Below are 16,408 nucleotides of genomic sequence, written 5' to 3' on the forward strand. Positions count from 1 at the left end.
AGAAGAGTTTATTGCTTTTATTCCCCTCATCACTTCCAGCTTGAAATATACAAAACAAAATGGGGAACTTCACCATGTATTATTGTTCTTTGAGTTTAATTTCAAACATGGGAAGAATACGGAATTCCAGGTATGCTGGCCATTTCTGCCTGAGAAGGAACTGTTGGGCAATAGTTACTGATTATGGATGGCAAATAGATTTGGTTTCATTTCTAACTCAAACACTGTGGAGTCAAAAAACTTGGCTTGGATTCAAAAAGCTCTTGGTTTATGTTCTGCTTTGGAAATATTATTAAAAAATGAGAGAAGAGGAATAGAAAACATTCACTGGAGAAAAAAAATGAAGACAGGAGAGGGGTCAGAGTGCCAGGCATATTGCAATCAGTTGTCCCAGTTTTTGGCAGTGCTCCTCACCTCAGCTGCATACTGGGCGACAAAGAAGTAACTTCCCTCCTTCTCCTCAAAAAATTCTCTTAATGTAGCACCTTTTAACTCTTTACATGTATGATACAGAGGAAAATCAGACTCCCAGTCTGATGAGATTTGTAAAATCACTGAATTAGCTCAAGGAGGTCATGGATGCCTAGAATTTTAAGTTTTTCCACTTCTATTTTCCAAATGTTGAGAAAAATTATTTTGAGGCTTTTTGCAATTACTGTGGTTAATTAGCATTCCCTGATAATCATCCCTGTAATCTACACCAGTTAATTAGCCTTGTACGTAATCATCTATGTCATTAATTATTCCTGGCTCTCATTTTTCACACTGAGAGGACGGGGGCACTTTGCACATGTTTTTTTCATTACGCTTTATCATCATCATACTAAACAAACCACCACAGGGCTTCAAGTCACTTGGAGTGAGGCAGAAACAAAGGAGGTTTTTCCCAAAGTTGGAGTTTCTGCTAGCAAACGCCACGTCACTGATTTTATGTTCCTCTGAGTTCTCCTGGAAGCCAAATGGATTTGGCTGAACTTGCCCCAAAATGCTCATTTTCAGTATTTCTTACCATTCCAGCCCGGCGGGCGATGGCGGTGTGGAACTGCCCGTCAGACACCCTCTTAGCTGTGGTGAGCTTGTAGGTGCCACTGCCCAGGTTGTAGGAGAACCTCAGCCTCCCTCCCATGATTTCCAGGGCCAGGAATTCCCCCCGCTCTCCGGTCTGGTTGTCGTAGTTATACAGCAGCAAGGCATTGCTCTTTATGGTGGCAAACTTTATGTAGATGTAATTGTTGTTGGGATCCATACTGGGGAACTCCATGTAGGACAGCTCTTCAAAACCATAACTGTTGAGCTCGCAGTGGTTCCCAAAAACACCTGAAAAACGAAAAGCAAAATCTGGAACTGGGGAGGTTTTCCTCAACGTGCATTCTCCCAGGAACGAAGTGTGGACGTGCTCTCCACATGGCTGTGGAACCTCTAAATGTAGAATTGAAACCACACAACCAACAGAAGAAAGCTATTACCCACAGCTGGGTGCTGAGGTACATTACATTTAAACTTAAGAATTGAGTTACAAAGGACAGATGCATCTATCAAAAAGCATTTCATCGAGCTCTGTGGCTTCCTTGGAAAACACCAAACCAAGCTAGTTTGACAGCTCTGACAAGACCTGGTTGTTAATTATCATCAGGCTGTGATTAATCCATTAATCCAGCTATGGAAATAAATGTGCAAGTTGAGTTTATTTTTCGCTCTGCAGCTGTTATCTGAACTGTTTCTCACTGGGGGGTTAATTTTTTATACTTATGAAATAAGCATATGTGTGATTAAAATATTTGTCTTCGCATGTTTTTACTGATATGAATATTTTGGTGCATTCTACATAATTCTTTTCATATCTCTGTCACATAATTTCCCCTGATTTTTATTTTACTGAAGCAACAATGGGAAAAAAACCTCCTGATTTAATTTATGAATATTAGTTACACTTGCAATGGAAATTAATAAACCCTGAGGAAATGTACAATAAAGGAAATAAAAGGGAACAGAGAAATTATTCCACATGTTAATAGAAAAACTTACTCAGCATTAGTTACAAATGCATATTGAGAACTATATTTTTATGAGAGGGTGTTCAGCAACCTTAAAACACTGTAGATGTTTTCTGTACATTTCTGTTTCTTTAATTAATCTGTTACATTTACTTTCATACTTTTCCATATGAACAATGGCAATTTTGGATTAATCTGCATTCAGAATCAATCCTGCTGCAATTGTGTCATGATGCCTTAAAATATCCATGTTGTTCTATGTTTTTGTTGGGTTCGTTCCACAAGCCAAATCTGGGATAATTAAATTCTAAAAATCATGAAACTATTTTGGCACTAGTATATGCTTCTCTGATCAAAATACACATGATATAGTGGTCTTACTCTTCAGCTGCACTGAAAGTGGCTGTTATTCATCAGGAGAGCTTTGCTATCATCATACCTCCTCCTTCAGACTGAACTTTGGATATTCTTGGTGGTGAAGGTACTTTAGCCCTGATCCAGCTGTGCTTGAGCTAAGTTTCTTCTTTAGGAAGTCAATGGTCTTGATTTAAGTATTTCAAGCATCCATTTTTACTTTTGGACAGTTATCGGTATATACCTAATAAGAAATATTCTTTCTAATTTTTAGGCACAGAGTTGTTTGGCCAAGTCTTATGTTTTTGTGTGAGAGGGAAAGGATCTGCTACTGGGTGGGATGACAAATATGTACTTGTAGTAAAATTTCTGATTTTCTTTTAAGAAAAATGAGTTAATTGAACCTCTAAATACAATTTTTCCAAACCTTGAATCATTTTCAAACCAGAAATCATTTAGGCAGGTAAAAATAAATAGAAATATGAATAGGGAAAGGGGAGATGAAGAGGAGAGAAGGAGGAAGAGAAGGGTACTCACCGAAGGGACAGTGGCAGAAATATCCTTCCAGCCCACTCTGGCAGGACCCACCATTGAAACAGGGGTTGCACTCACAGTAGTTGACAGTGGAGTCACATGTTTTCCCTGTGATGAGGGAACAAAAGCAATTTCCAGGTCAGACTATTCAGGGAAATAGGAAAGGCAGGCTGGTGTTGTAGGCAGTGAGGTTATGAACCAATGCTGAACTCATGGCCAGGAGAGAGAGTGCCAGGGACTGGCTCTGGGATGGAGAGAGGAATCACAGACAGGATTCTGGGCTTTCCCCAGCACCGTCATAGGCATAAGGTGTGGCCCAGAGAAAGTAACTTTACTTTTCAAGTGTCTCATTGTGATTACAGGTACTGCTGTTTTAATTGAATTGGATTTTATTTTTTATTTTATTAACTGGTGTCTATAGAAGAGAGATCATGCAATTAAAGGCAGCGCTGAACTAAAGAACTGCAAAAATGCATCTTTTCTCCCTGTTGAGTGCAACATACTCGTGAATGCAAAGGAGATACAGACAGCCCCTGCTGGACCCTGCACAAGCAGGTCATGCTGAACAGAGGCTGCTATTGTACATTATATGATTTTTCTTATTTTTCCTCATCAATTACAACCTCCTTCCTGACTTGGAGAGACCACAGTCCTCTGGAGCTAAAACAAGTTGCCCTGGATACAGTCCTTTCCTAAGCAGACATTGTCACATGTGGTAAATATTATTCCCCAGAGAACAAACTGAAATCACATAATTCATTTCAGCAAGGAAGGGAAAAAGTGAAGATTTTAACAGACACCAAATATGGACACGTGTATTCTTCATATGAAACTAAAACTTTCTTTGTACGGAAACTTTAACTACAAAAATATTGGTCTTCCTTTCTAAGGTTTTGTTGGCTTTGATGAGTATAGCAACACTTCAAACTACATCCCATTCTTGAAACCTGTCTTCCTGTCGCCAGCAGTGCCAGCCTTCACTGCCTGTGCTCAGCAAAAACTTCTAAGTATTGTTACGTTTGTCCTCCCTGTTTCACTGCAAAAAATTCACAAAACCAGCCACGGTCTTCCAGACTTTTCCTGAACTTCATCTCAGCCAGGTCACATGCACAAAGCATGGGCTAAGATTGTTTTAATGCACTGGTAATTATTTCTTTTATTTCTTACACCATATGCACACGTTTAAGCTAAAAGTACAACATGAGCCTGCACAGAGGGTGTCCGCCCTTGTATGTCACATATATCTTGTAATTTTACATCTCCCATGACAGGAATGCACAATAGGCAGTCCTCAGAGGTTGCTGGAGCTTCAAACTGTAGAAAACCAGGACTGTGCTTTAAGAACTCTGCTACCTTTTTCAGAGTTTAACAACTTGAGTCACCTAATGAAGAAAACCTCTTGTTTTTTTCCTCTGCCTCTTATACTTTTCTGTTTAACCTACAGTTTGCAAAGCAGCTCTTCCATGTGAGCAGCAGCTCTCCATGTGTGACTGCAAGCAGGATGGAAATGGAGCGCTGGAGGATTCCTGCGGTTAATACGTCACTTGTAGATGCACCATAAATCCAGGAAACTTTTCCAGTGTCTGAATCTAATTATGCTTTGGGGGTATTTATTTATGTTTTATTCTCTAATGGGCATGACTGAAGGATGAGCTAACTTTTTATGTGAGATTTTGCTGTTTTCTTTGTTTTCAATTTATGGTCCATAGTAGAGATCTTTGACTTATGCAGGAGAGCACATAGCAGGAGTGACACAGACATGCTTAAAATAGCTCAGTGATGTTGCTTAGTTTTCACAAAAATCAAGTGTAGCTAAAAAGGCTTAGTCAGATTTTTGCAGTTCAATCTAACTAAATACTCTTCTTTTTCTCAGCTAAACATAAAAGCTGGCATATTTATTGAGTCAGCAAGAGAATATGGATATTTATTTCACCTGCACTTACTTTACCCAACAAATAACAGCATCTTCTTTATGCTTAACTATTGTTTGAAGAGCTCTTGAAACCAATAGAAGTGTGTTTAGAATAACAGAATTATGGCATCATAGAATGGTTTGTGTTGGAAAAGGCCTTAAAAACCATCTTGTTCCAACCCCCTACCATGGGCAGTGACATATTCCACAAGACCAAGTTGCTCAAAATCCCATCCAAATTGGCCTAGATGAAAATTGAAGTTAGCTGAATTTATAGATCAATTCTCATCTGAAATTCTGAAAAATGCAAGGTATTCATTTCTGCATCAGAAAGATCTTTTTCTGAAGACCATGAAAATTAGGAGTATGCTGGATAATTGGTAACAGACAGCAGTCAACATTTATCATTCATCACCTCCAGCTGATGCTATCACAGGCAGGGGCTTATGCACAAATCTAAGTTCCTCAGACTTTTTTTTTTTTTTTAATTGAAAAATGTAACAGGAACAGATACCAGCTGGATGCTCTTGAGCTAAGATTTCAGCTGATTGGAGAGTTTTAGTTTTTATGGTTCTCTGTGTCCATCTTTTAAAGTGGTTGTTCTAATATTCTAATCTTGCATTTGAAACAACTTCACAAACCTACATTCCTTCATCTTAATGAATCCTGGAAAACAGGAAATGAAGGGTTCAAAGGAAGGGCAGACAACTACTGTAAATCACCAAGCATATTCCCTCCAGAAAGTGATTATTTTAAAAACAAAACCTGTTCATCATTAAGAGATATAATTATAATAGATTGTTCAAACCCTAATGATGTTGCTCTGAGGTAATCAGTCTTTATAATCCTATCCAGTGAAACGAATGCCATTACCTTTTGCAGTATGATGAAGTGAAATGCAGCTGACAAAACATAATAAATCAAGGAAAAGTAAGACTCTCAGTTTTCAGGTACACCACAATAAAGATCTACAGCTCATGTACTCTAATTTACAGTGAACAGAGTCTGTCCCAGAAAATACCATGTAAACGTTACTTTTTTTACCAAGGATGCAAATTCAATTATGAGACTGTATTTTCATTCCAACAGAAGCAGCAAAGCTATGTATATGGAGAACTGAATTAGAAATCCACTATTTTGGATGCTTCTTTGTTGTTGTTGTTGAAGCACTCAAGGCTTATATTCATGAAGAAACAGTTTGGGGCTTTATTTTTACGTTCACTGTGGCTATCTTTAATCACATATAAATGCAAACTGAGAGCCCAGGCAGCTGTGTTCTCTTACTGTTGGCAGTATAATAATGACATAATAGCCTCTATGTCAAGCATTCTCAAACAATCAGTACACTGACATTTGTTTGCAGAACCTATTGAATATTTAATTTGCAGAATTTCAAATATGCTTTTGCAGACATAAAATGTCTAAATATACTGTATGTTAATTGTGATCTTATCTAAGAAGGTCTGTTGATATTAAACTCCAAAGATATTTTGTCTTTTAATTACACTGGTGCCATTTGTTTTCTGTCTTGATCAATTAATCTCAGGACACTTTAATAACTCTTGATTCTGCAATGGCCAACTGATTAAACAACATCTGACTCCCAAATAGAAACGTCTGCCTCAGTGGCAGTCTATTTTAAGGTTATTTGTGTTGACAAGGAGTTTAAGAAAGCTCCTATCAGATGCCACATTTAATTCATGGCATGAAAGAAATCCAACACTTCAAACTGTGAGAGTCTCTCATCACATTCTCTTAGTAAAAATACTCATCTTTTTTTTGAACTTGTCACATGCAGAGCTTCATTTTTAGCTGACATAAGGGTTGAGCATTAAGGTACGAGCTTTAACACCAGAAGAAATCAGCTGGGTGCTTCATAAATGTTTCAAATTACAGTCTAGAGGCATACACTGTAGTTTGCTCCAGGAGCTAATGAAGCGTTTTGCTTCACTGCAACAGCAAACACAAACCCATGTACTCTCTGGTGCTAATGACCTCAAGAGTTACAGGGCAGAGGTGGCCCAGAATTATTTTTCTATGCTCCTGGCAAAATAATTTGATGTGCTAATACAACATGAGATAAAATCCTGGATTGGTAACTTAATTAGAACTGCTTGTCAATTAACAACAACTGCTCCTGACCTGAGGCTCACAAGCATATTTGTGAGGTTCATGCAGAAGATCTCATCAGCATCCTTGATATTGCACTGAACATGTATCCACTGCTACAGCTGTGATTTAAATCAGGTAGTTAAACCTTTACTTTGAAATTAATTAACTTTCTCCTCCATTCTCTCCTGCACAGATCCACTTTAAGTAAAAAATCCCAGAGGAACAGTGGATCCCCTGATCCCTGCATGGGTTACAGGTGAGCTGTGGTGGTGGTGGTGGTGGCAAGTCCCACACCAGAATGGACACAGCTGTGCTGAGCTGGGCTGCCCTGGGGCTTCTGCAATACAGAAATACTCCTTAGAAAAGGCACTGAAAGCCTTACCTAATCTTCTCTGGTTAGATGCTTTTTTTTTTTTCAGATTTCTATAAAAAGTGGCTATAAGCACTGGTTAAAATTGTTCAGACTTTCCTTAAATATCCTATTCATGGCAGAAGCGAAGACCAGCCTGCTTTTCTAGAGTTACAGTGCTGCTGTGTTTGAATGTGTAATAAATATCCGAGAAAAAATACTCAGGAGTAGGAATGCTGCAGACATTTTTGAGCTTAATGAAAAAAATAAATGACAAAAGGACAAAATACAGAACAGAGAGGTTGACCACTTTGCCTGAAATCTGGCTTTTCCCACATCCTTCATCTGTTTTCTGTCCTGAAAGCAATTTGGGGCAGAGGCTGATTTTCTTGCTTGGCACACTTCTAGCAGACTTGAAATGCTCCCACAATATGCATAACAACAACATGTACAGAAAAGTCATACTTAAGCATTAGAAATGGTTTCCACACATTTAAAAAATTTAAATAGCTCTCGCAAAAATCTTTCTGTTCTAATGCAAATCAGGTAAGTGATATTTGCCTTGGGAGAGAGCTAAAATAAAATAATATTGCAGGGACCTGGTCTTCTGAGTTTTCACACTATTAATACCTCATTTTGCATGACCTCTTCATCTACTGGGGATGCTTGCACTCAGACAATCTCAGGCTAAGAAGGCACATCTCATCATCTTTTCTGGACCGTGAGGTGTAGAGGAGTAAAAGCATACCTGTGTACCCGGTTTTACAGACGCAGTTGAAGCTCCCTGGGAAGTTCTGGCAGGCAGCACCATTTTTGCAGGGGTTGGAAAGGCACTCGTTGACGTCCCTCTCGCAAGCCATGCCGGTGAAACCCTCCCGGCAGCTGCAGGAGAAGCCCCCCACCAGGTTGTGGCAGGTGCCCTCATTGTGACAGGGCGACGGCAGGCACTCGTCAATGTCGGTCTCGCACAGGCTCCCCTCGTAGCCCGGCAGGCACCTGCACACGAAGGGCCGCAGGGGCTCGTTGGCCACGATGATGACAGGGATGCTCTCGTGGGTCTGCAGGGCCGGGCCCACCGCCAGCCTCCTCAGGCAGCTCCCCCCATTCTGGCAGGGGCTCTGCAGGCACCAGTCATGGTCCACGGCCTCGACCCGTACCCCGCTCTGGCGGAAGAGGACGTCCTTGATGCTCTCGAAGAAGGTGGCCACGCCGCTGGGGTTAACGTACTGGTTGTTGCCGCGCTTGACGGCCGCCATCAGGAAGGTGTGGTTGCTGTCCTCGTAGAGCCCGTAGAGCTGGATGGCCGTGCCCAGCCCTGTCAGCTGGGAGCTGGCGATGCGCAGGAAGTGCAGGTAGTGGTTGGTCAGGAAGTCCCGCACGCCGTGGGCGCTCAGGCGAAGGAGGACGCTGTTGTCAATGGTGGCGTTGCTGAAGCCCGCAAAGAAAATGCGGACGCTGCTGGTGACGGCTGCGTGCAGCCCATCATTGCTGAGGACGGCCAGGTCAAATGTGCCATCCGTAGACCTCGCCTGCGAGTGCAGCTCACAGGTGTCTCCGGGAATGCTGAAAAGGCTGGTGACCCCTGAGGTGAGGGAGCACTGGAAGCTGTCCAGCACATCTGGATCCTGCGGCTTTACGTTGCCCAAAATTCCACCTGGGAAGAGGTTGCCGTAATAATGAACAAAGATTTCTACTGTTCTGGGCTGAGACGGGTTGTCGTTTTGGTCTATTACCTTGATCTGCACAGTTCCTGTGGAAGACATCTGAGGAACACCAGAGTCTCTCGTAATCACTGAGAGGTAGAAATCACTGATTTGCTCCCTGTCAATCTCCCTCGTTGTTGTCAGGACTCCAGCAGTGCTGAGGCTGAAGTAGCTGGTGGCAGGGCCAGTGCTGAGCAAGTAATATGTAAAAGGACCTTGGTTGGGAGGGAGATCGGGATCTGATGACTGAAGCGTCATCACCAGAGTTCCTGCGCGGTTATTCTCCAGGACTTCTCCTTGGCTGGTGGACAAGGTAGGGCCGTTGTCATTGATATCTTCCAAAGTTACCAACAGAGAGGCACTTCCTGTCGCAGATGGTGTTCCCGAATCTATGGCCAGCACGGACAGGTTGTAGACAGGCAGTGTTTCTCGATCCAGCTCCGCCGTGACCGTCACCTGTCCTGTCTGTGGGTTGATGGAAAAGGCACTGTTCTCGTTGCCAGACCCGATGAAATAGGAAAACCTGCTCCAGCTGGGTACAGAATCTGAATCAAAGGCACTGACAAATGTGACATGGGTGCCTGGAGGAACACCCTCGCTGATCCGTACATTGTAGGTTCCCAAGGTGAAAACAGGTGGATCATTGGCATCCAGGATTGTGATATTAACAGTTACTTCATCTATGTCTGCACCACGAATGCTCCCCAAATTTTTTGCAAGGACTTTCAAAGAGATTCGTTCTTCTTTTTCTCTGTCAAGAGGTCCTGAAACATAGATCTGGCCACTTTTCTCATCTATCTGGAAGCCCTTCTTTCTGCTGTTGCCAAAGATGAGGTAGTGGACTTCTCCATCAATTCCCATATCACGATCACTTGCAAAAACTTCACCTATAACAGTACCTTTGGAGGCTGCCTCTGAAACCTCAAAATAATAAAGCTTGGACACAAAACGGGGCACATATTCATTTGTCCCTTCTAACTGGATGTTGACAGTAGCAAAGCTGCACCTCTCTTCATCTGGAACATTAAAAGCCTTCACCATTAAATGGTAGCTCTGCTTTGTTTCATAATCTAAAAATCCCTGGGTGGTGATGGTTCCCGTGTTGGGGTCAATGACAAAGAGGTCACTGTCTGAGGACTGGATGGCATAGGCAATCACAGCGTTAGATCCAGAGTCAGCATCAGTGGCGTTTAAACAAATCACAGTTGTCCCACTGGGGGCGTTTTCTAACACGGTGGGGAAGTACTCCTCAGGGCTGAATGCTGGGGAGTTATCATTGACATCAATGACATTAACAGTGACAGCACAGTAGCCTGTTCGGGACACCCACCCTCCGTCCGTGGCAGCAACAACCAGCTCGTGCTTTTGGTGTAACTCAAAATCAAGTGGTTTGGCTAGTGTCAGCGTACCAGTGGTTGTATTAATAGTAAAGATTCCAGCTTCATTTCCAGAGGAAATATTGTATCTGATTAATCCGTTCATAGCAGCATCTCTGTCTCGTGCTGAAACCGTCCTGACCACTGTTCCAACAGAGTAGCTCTCTGGGACAGTAACACTCATATGGCTCTGGGAAAACTCAGGTGTATGGTAATTTTCTTCTGTCACTACTATTTCAACAGCTACCTCGGATGAGAGTGGGGGATTACCCTTGTCCTTGGCCTTCACTTTAAAAAGGAAGTTTTTGTTCAAATCAGCCATTAGTGAAGATGACACAGAAATCCAGCCTGTACTCCTGTCCAGCCTGAATTTATTAGTTTTGCTCTCATCAGAGATGAAGTACTCCACTTCAGAATTCAAGCCAAAGTCCTTGTCATCCACCGCAGTAACTTTAATCAAATTTGTGCCAACCCTCACGTTCTTGGTAACGGGAGTGAAATATTTAGGAGCAAGGAAGAGCGGTGTGTTGTCATTGCTATCTACGATGTTTATGGTGACAGTGGTCTCACTCACTAAAGGGGGACTGCCCCGGTCTGACGATGTCACGATGAAGCTGTGCCTGTTGATGTTGACATTGCTGGAACCGCTGGAGTTTTGGTACCTTAAGTACTGCTTGTTGAAAATCTCTCCCGTGGTTGCATTAATGCGGAAGAACTCGGACTGGGATTTTATGAAGTAGAAGACTTGACCATTGAACCCTTCATCTGGATCGGTGGCTGAAACCTGGGTGACCTTTAGCCCAATCCCAGGAAGCTCAGGACACTCCAGGTAATAGGATGGTTTTGTAAACCGTGGGGCATTGTCATTGACATCTGTGACGAAGATGGTGACATCTGTGCTCACCGTCCAGCCCGAGTCATGCGCAGAGACCCTGATTCTGTAGCGGTCGGTGTCCTCCCTGTTCAGTGGTCTGCTGACGGTGATGTCCCCGGTGCTGGGGTTTATGGTAAACGGGAGACTCGTATCCCTTATGGAGTACCTGCTGACTGCGTTCACCCCAATGTCCTCATCTGATGTTGTGACTCGCGTTACTGTAAAACCCAGAGGTGCATTTTCAGGCACAGAAGCACTGAATATCTGTGAAAACCTTGGAGCATTGTCATTTTCATCTAAAATATTAATGATAACTTTGACAGTCGTGCTCTGGAGCGGAGTGCCTTTATCTGAAGCTTTTATGGTTAGTGTGCACTGAGACAGTTTCTCCCTGTCCAAGGGCCGGACACTTCTGATCTCACCAGTGGCTCGATTGATACTGAAACTGTTCTCGGTATTGCCCTCAATAATTTCATAATTTAGCTGTCCATTTAGACCGCTGTCCCTGTCGACAGCAGCCACCGTCAGTATCTTCCGCGGGGATAGGTTCTCCGCTATTTCTGCAATGAAGGGATCTTGCTCAAACTCTGGCACGTTATCGTTGACGTCAATCACCGATACTTCCAACTTCTTGTATGAAGAAAAGGGGGGAAAGCCCGTGTCTCTGGCCTCAATCCACACCACGTATTTCTGCACGGCTTCAAAATCTAAAGCCCGCCCAACAGAAAGCTGTCCTGTCACCTGGTCTACTAGGAAGGTGCTGCCCAGGTTACCACTGGCAATGTAATAGGACAAGGAGCCTCCTCTGGCTGAAGATCCAGAGATGGTGGTGACAAGTGTCCCGACTGCTTGGTTTTCAGGGAAGGTGAAGGTCTCCTGCTCCGCCTGAACACGAGGAAATTCGGCTTTGTCCACAAACCTGACTGTGACAGTGGTGGAGTCTGTCTTGGGGTACCGGCCGCCATCCCTCACGTGAACAGAAATGGTGACTTCCGACTCTCCCGCCAGTGGTTTTGCAGCCAGGATTGCCCCCCTTGCTGGATCAATGTGGAATTTCTCAGAGTTCTTCCCCACGAGGGAATAATGGAGCTCGGCATTGGAGCCGGAGTCTGCGTCGGTGACAGTCACGGCAAACACAAATGAGCCTGAAATGGAGAACAAAGCCAGGTCAGTCCTTTAATGAATGCACTGACTGTGAGAACACATGATTCCAGACTTTCAGTCAACATCCTGGAGCAGCATGCTCTTCCTCACACTGTCATGAAAATTAACTGCTTTTTTCATTAAAAAGTGACTTCAGCAAGGGGCAGGTGAGTCTATGAGTCCACAAGATATGCACGCAGCCAAAAAATGTTGAGTTGAAAAACAAGACGGCATTCAGAGAGATGGACGTACAGATCTCAGTAACTGGGAAACAGACCTGCAGCCTTTTAGAGGCCTAGCATCGTTCTTCTAGAACATTCACGCAACAAAAACTATAAACCCAGTAAGACTGAATGCTATTTTGATATTTAAAATTGCTCTTGGCTCATTTATCCATTAAAAAAAACCCTCCCTGGAATTCAAGGACTATTAATCAGGGTTACCTAAGTGCACAGACAGAATCCATGGACATTTATGCTACACCACCATCCCTTGCAATCCCTTCTTTTCCTATTCCCCAGGTGCTGCTCATTTCTCACCACTAGCCCCTTCCAATTTTTTAAGAACATTCCAAGGACAGTAAGTAAGAGGACTTCATTTTTAAAAGCACACTGGTAAAATAGAAATACAGAACTATTGCACACTAGTACAATAACATGATTATACTCAGACTTTTCATGTATTTTGAATTTATGCTTCACAATAAGCTTGACTGTATGGGCACCATTTGCATTATCCTCTACATTTGCCCAAGAGAGGCAAGGAGAAACCTCTCTGCAAGGAGAACCCAGGGTGTTCTTCCTCACCAGACTTTACAGATCTAATGCACGGCACGTCTTTAAAATTTGACACTGTCCACCCAATTTGCAGAACACTGTTCATGTTTTACTGTTACTAAAATTTAGGAAATACCCAGTTCTGTAAAAAAATCATGCTCTTTTCAACCTCTTAAGGGAAAATCATTTACAGACAGGAATGACTTTGACAGCATCCCTTAAAACTATACTTCATATCACTATTTGTCATGTGCAGTGATTTGTACTCCAGGGCCAGGAATATTTAGATAAGAACAGTATTCAAACCCCTGCAAGAAATGGGACAGGTGCGCTTCAGTTATTCAAATTATAATATTAATATTATTACTAATTTCCCTTTTTAAACTCGATTTAAAAATATCAAAAAGAAAAGAAAATTGTAAATAAGAAAAGTGGATACATCCCTAGATTTTTGCTAAGTTAAAAACAGAGTAAACATAGCTTAGGTTTCTAGTTAAAAAAGATTTCGTACAAAACGCACCCAAAAAGATACTGCCAGAAACATCAGGTGAACCTATGTGTACCCCTCGTGTAAAGAATTTAAAGAAACATCCCAAAAAACACCAGACAAAGGCACTAGTCAGATTACACAAAGTTTCACCAATGCAATAATAAAACAATTTCATAATGTTGTTCTGGAAACAGAGAAGAATTGTAAACAAATCCATTCTTCCATAAAAAGAAGAAATATTTGCAATTGTTTAAAATTAAGAGACAAAATCCAAGACATGGAAATAAGCTTTTTTTTTCTGTTAAAAAAAAACTATTTTGCAAACAATTTTTCATGGAATCTTCTCTGTAGGCATCATATATTCATGTATGTGTATGTATGAGAAAACACGGAACACGAACTGAACTAGAAATTAACTCCTGTGTTAAGTGAAGTAACTTTAATTTGGGTGTAAGCTCCACAAAAGGAAGACTGCTGCTTGAGTACTTTTATTTTACTTCACCACTTGGCTCAGGAAAAGGCAACATAATTAACATCTGACATGGACACAGCATTTTTGGAAGGGGTTGTCAAAATCCTGTTTAGGAATTGCTCAGAGGAGACTTTCAGAAATGAAAACAGGCCATTGTCTTCCTAACCCTGGCAAAATAATAACTTTTTTGAGAGGGTGATCATTTACAGTACGTCTACTTAATGTAACTACAGGAACATAATTGAATTTGGATGGGAGGAACACAATAGAAAAAACCTGCTAAATTGTGTATGGTAAATGGAGGTTTGTTATTCCTCGTTCCTCTGCAGCACAAAGATAACACCAGGATAACAGCTGCAGATGAACATCTCAGAAACATTTCTGGTGGCACAGCTTTGCACTTCACTAAGATGTTGCCCAGAGACACTGTGAATGCCCATCCCTGTAAGTGTTCAAGGCCATGTTGAGATAGGACGTTGAGTAATCTGATTTAGTGGAAGACGACCCTGCCCATGGAGCTGAGTTGATACCAGATGATCCTTAAGGTCCCTTCCGACCCAAACCATTCCACGACTCTCTGTTTATGGCAGTGCTTCCATCCCAAGCACTGCCAGCCATGAGGTTACCTGAAGTGGTGGGCGAGGGCACATGGGTGACGTAGGGGTGGTGCTGGAATTTGGGTGGGTTGTCGTTCACGTCGGCTACGGACACGAGCACACTGGCAGAGCTGGAGAGAGCCCTGGGCTGGCCCCCGTCACTGGCCACCACCACCAGGGTGTAGTTCTCCCTGGCCTCCCGGTCCAGGAGAGCACTGGTGATGATCTGCCCCGTGGAAGGGTTGATGGTGAACTGCGAATTGCCACCCATAAGCCTGTAGCTGTTCGAGGGGAAAACAAGGGGAGAAAAACTGGATCAGTATTTTAAAAGGCAGCCTGCAGCCTTTAACCATATAGCCTAATAACCATTTTCTATACACTTCAGAGCACCGTGCTGATGTGTATCCATACAGGCAGTCAGATTTTCCTCTGACTCTCCATCTGTCTTCACCATTTTACTTTTTCAAATTCCGAGGCCTGTCATAAATGACATTTCTGGGGATTTCCAAGCATAGTTGTTTAACATAGATTTCTAATACATCAGCTGACTGTGCCTTTGGATGTTGGAAGATACCATTGGACATATTCTCAAAAATGCCACCTGGAGGCATCCTCCAGTGCTGATTTCCCTCAGCTAATGCATTAACTGTTACTCCAAAAGGCCAATGAACCTCTTAACTGAACCTGCAGAATATAATTAGAAAAAGTACCGTTTTTTTTAAATAAAACTATGACAGTTTTACAAAATAAAATGAACATTTAATACCCATATAGTTTCCCGAAACCAAGTTTTGCTATTCAAGACTTCAATTTTAATTTATAGTAATTCATAGCAAATTAGTAATCACAGAGCTCTGTTGAGAGAGACTAATTGGGACCAGAGTTTGACCCTCGGTGGGTGTATGTGTGTGTGCACACATCCTCATGTGATCTGGCAAGAACTGACTGTGTGCTCACTGCAGGCACGTTGTACGGGCTACCTCTGGCTTCCCACCACACTGAGGTTGTCCCTTCTCCTGGAATGCTTACCCAGCGTGTGTTCATACAGAATGAATCTCAAAGATGTGTTTTTAAAGGTACTTGGTTAATATTACCTTTTTTAATAATTCAGATAATGGATTTTTGAGAAAACAGTGCAAACAAACACTGGCTCAAATGAACAATTCTCATATCCAGTATCATAACCCAACACAGCTGTGGTTAGCGTTGCTCCTATGCCAGAGCACAGCAGCAGCTTTCCTGAGGTATGAGTCTCTGAAAGATTCAGAATAAAGTGGCTTTAATGAAAGAGATTAATATTACTATCTTCACCTCTTCAAGACCAGAACAGGTTATGACAGCAGTAATAACACAGCCCAGAAGCTGCACTGAGAGGGTTGAGAGCCAGGCTGTGTAATAAGCTGTGGCAACTTCTCCTGCACAGTCATTAATCTCTACACAACGCCACAAGCATACTTTAATTGCTTAATTATGATATAATGTGATGGCCATATGCAATTATTCTCCAGCTATAGCAATGTGCACGTAGAATAGAAAGAATGTGCACAAAGCCTAAAGCACCACTTAAATCTCCCTAAACAGCAGCACCAGGCACATTTCATCTGTGATTTGCGGTGATTTAACCCTGAGTGGGGTTGCAGATACAGAAACTTTCTCTGCTGTGTTTCCACATATATGTAGTGGCTCAAATGTTAGCACTGGAAAGATACCATGAATTTATTTC

The 16,408-nt window shown here is 42.3% G+C and overlaps 1 protein-coding gene across 1 annotated transcript in view; it reads right to left on the reverse strand.

The window, feature by feature from the left end:
* Positions 1–16,408, reverse strand: part of FAT4 (FAT atypical cadherin 4) — a 122,152-nt gene that overhangs the window by 17,219 nt on the left and 88,525 nt on the right. The window contains exons 8-11 of the mRNA XM_066185090.1: positions 14,716–14,966; positions 8,004–12,353; positions 2,886–2,990; positions 1,010–1,317 (exon numbers count right to left, since the gene is read on the reverse strand). Of these exons, the coding sequence (XP_066041187.1) occupies positions 1,010–1,317; positions 2,886–2,990; positions 8,004–12,353; positions 14,716–14,966 (5,014 nt within the window). The remainder of the gene's footprint in view (positions 1–1,009; positions 1,318–2,885; positions 2,991–8,003; positions 12,354–14,715; positions 14,967–16,408) is intronic.

This window comes from Chamaea fasciata, unplaced genomic scaffold (assembly GCF_029207755.1).
Source record: "Chamaea fasciata isolate MVZ Bird 193981 ecotype frontalis unplaced genomic scaffold, bChaFas1.0.hap1 SCAF_6, whole genome shotgun sequence".
Lineage (NCBI taxonomy): Eukaryota > Metazoa > Chordata > Aves > Passeriformes > Sylviidae > Chamaea > Chamaea fasciata.